At 46.0% G+C, this 3,127-nt stretch overlaps 1 protein-coding gene across 1 annotated transcript; it reads right to left on the reverse strand.

Annotated features, from left to right (window-relative positions):
• Positions 1 to 865: 865 nt before the first annotated feature.
• LOC125546861 lies at positions 866 to 2,026 on the reverse strand. Its single transcript, XM_048710994.1, has 3 exons — positions 1,735 to 2,026; positions 1,425 to 1,636; positions 866 to 1,329 (listed from the first exon to the last, which is right to left on the reverse strand). The coding sequence occupies exons 1-3, from the start codon at positions 1,925 to 1,927 to the stop codon at positions 1,204 to 1,206; spliced, it is 531 nt and encodes a 176-aa protein (XP_048566951.1). The 5' UTR covers positions 1,928 to 2,026; the 3' UTR covers positions 866 to 1,203.
• Positions 2,027 to 3,127: the final 1,101 nt, after the last annotated feature.

The following is a 3,127-nucleotide window of genomic DNA, read 5'->3' on the forward strand; positions in this document are numbered from 1 at the left end:
AAAAACACCTGCTTAAATTAAGTGTCCCAGGTTCACATTTACAGCTTCATTGAATGGTTAACTTATTGTGGTTTTAACAAGATATCTTATCATTCCAATAAATTCAATCAAATCACTTCTGCTGATGAGAAGAGGGAAATTTGTGCCATGTGGAAACACATGTCTTTTTCATAGATTTCTCCTTGCAAAAACAGTGATTCTGACGGGGTATATCCTACCTGTACTAGTTGCTAAAACCATAGCCAAAGGTGATATCAGGGAATCGCTCCATCATCAGAGAAGCAGAAGCATTTATCAATTTTAGAGCACTCTCGTTATTCGGCTTGTCAAATTAATGGGATCCGCTAGAATCTGGAAGAAAAAGAAAACTTGAACAGCAAGACAATACAGCTATCTAAATGCCATTGGAGCATGCATTTCAATAAATAGGAAACTAGGGGTCCTCACGGACCACATCTGTATGTTTGAACTTAGAAGGGCCTTGTAATAACATATTTTGTTGATAAATGAAGCGACATTTCAATTTGACAACTAGCTTGTTAATACATGCCGAAGTACCAATTTGCTCATTTTTTGTTATTGTTGAGAGTATGGAATCAGTCAATTTGTTGCTTAATTATTTTGCCACTGAATTTATCTTTTCCCAAAGCCATCTGGGATAATGGTGTGGAAGCTTTCTGGGAGATTTGATCATATGCCCTTATTTTATTTTATTTTGGCAGGGGATTATATGCCCTATTTTAGTTCTCCATAGATCATATGCCCTAGTTTTCTTTGCCTTCTTGGTCATTTTCCATGTCTAATTACTTGAATAATTTCAAAATTCTGAGCCTAGTAATGCCACGTGAAATGAAGGTCTTGCCCCTTGGTAAACTTGCAATCTCTCCAAACTCTATATATCTCAACAGAACCAACCAGCCTGACATGTTCGTCCCATTCGACAGAACGAGCACAGTCTCATACAGGATGGCGACCACGATCAATTGCACAGACATTCTACTTCACTAGCTTCACTAGCAACACTAGAAGAAGAATGACGAAAAGAAAGTACACTAAAACCTGAAGCTTTGCATTTTGGGCGGCCAACTTCTCGATGCGTCGATCCAGTGCTGCAGTCTCAACCCTAATAGCATCAATTTGAGCTCTTGTAGCATCAATTTAGGCTCTTGTAGCATCATTTTCAGCCCTCGTAGCATCAATACGTCACTGAATTTCTCGTGACACGCAGCGAGCAGATGCATTGCCCATGATGAGCACATTTATCATCCAAATTTCCTCGACCATGTCCAAGTACTTGTCCAGCCACATGAAGAAACGCCAGTCTTTCACCTGTCCAAACATACCGAAGTCAGTAAGTTGCTTAAACCAGACATCAGTCATATGATATACGACTTGGCTCTGAACATTAAAGAACAGAGAAGCACCTTCATATCCTTGCCATTCCTTGGGCATTCCACTGAATATTTGCCCGGATTCAGAGATGTCGCTGACTGCTTCACCATTCTCTTCCACATTCTGGACATCCAGTCAGAGGGAGTCCTTTTGGAGCCGACTGCTTCAGGCTCAATTCTTCTCGTCCACATTCTGGACTTCCAGTCAGAGGGAGCCTCATCATCCGTTTGGTCGGACAGGAACACTGGAACAGATACGAGTGCAAAGCTAGGGTTAGCGGAGCGAGCCAAGGCTGGAGCGAAATTGAAAGGAAAAATGCAATCGGTGGGTAGAATCGGTTACCTAGTCGCCGGAGGTGCGGCACACGTGCTTGCCAGATTCGCCGCCGGGCCCGTGCTGCTGGGGCAATAGCGGCGCCTGTAGTGCCGGAGTAGCCGAGCCTCCTGCGGTTGCTTCCTGGTGGCTGGGGACTCCGCGCCTCCGGAGCCGCTGGAGTCGCCGTGCAACGCCGCCGCCCGCCGGAGTGGCTGCACATCGGTGCTCACGAACAGAGGACGAGACGGGGGAGTTTTTTTTTTTTTTTTTGAGGGAGCTGGTTCGGTCGGTCGGTGGATCCGTTTGGGTCGGGCTCCGTATGAAAAGAAGACCGACTCTACGTAGCTAAATGCCCATGAGATCAAATATACTCCCTCCATTCCACCATACCTGGCCAAACGGGCCGGCCCGTCCCGGCACGGCCCAGCCTGTGCTAATCGTGCCTGGCCCGGCACGGCCTGCCGTGGCATGTTTAATAGCCGGGCCGTGCTGTGCCGGCCCACGGGCGCTGCTCCTTGGCCCAGGCACGGCCTAGTTAGTAAACGGGCCGGCCTGATGGCCCGTTTAGCACGCTGAGCTGCATATTTTCACCCTATTGCGCTGGTTTTTAGGCCTATTGGGCTATATTTTACGTATACATTTATAAAAAAAATTCTGAAATATATATATATATATAAAACGGGCCGTGCCGTGCCGGCCCGCATGCCCAGGCTCCAGGCCCAGGCACGGCCCAAGGCGTGCCGCGTGCCGGGCACGGCCCGTTTAGCCCGTGCCGTGCCTGGCCCATGGCGGGCCGTGCCAGCGTGCTCACGGGCTGGCCTGTTTGGCCCGGCACATTTGGCCAGCTATACATTCCACAACCACAATGTAGTGCGTTCGTTTTGAGATCTAACTTTGACTGTATATTTAGCAAACGAGACCAACTGCGGCGGGAATAAAAATTATACCACTTAATTAATATTGAAATATGAATTCAGTGGTATAATTTTTGCTCCCGCCGCAATCGGACTTGTTGGTTAAATTTACGGTTAAATTTAAATCTCAGGATGCGTAGACGTACTACATTGTGGAACGGAGAGAGTAGTATGATAATATATATTTTTTATCCTATAAGCACCTTTGAGATGGGTCAGCGCAACATCTTAAGAATTTTTTTTTAATTTTTTGAGAAAATCTTCAGATCTATTCATCAACTATTAAGGAAGTATAAAGCACATCAAAAGTAAAAATCGCATTCATGTCCGGAGACCACCTAACGACGACTACAAACACTGAAACGAGTCGAAGACGCCTCACCGTCATTGCTCTCCCATATCGGAGTTGGTCAAACCTTGTTAATGCCCTACAGGATTAGCGTACCAGAACAACAACCCGTCACTGATGAAGAGAAGCGTAGATCGAAATGATTTAACTTATAAAC

Source organism: Triticum urartu, chromosome 1 (assembly GCF_003073215.2).
Source record: "Triticum urartu cultivar G1812 chromosome 1, Tu2.1, whole genome shotgun sequence".
NCBI lineage: Eukaryota > Viridiplantae > Streptophyta > Magnoliopsida > Poales > Poaceae > Triticum > Triticum urartu.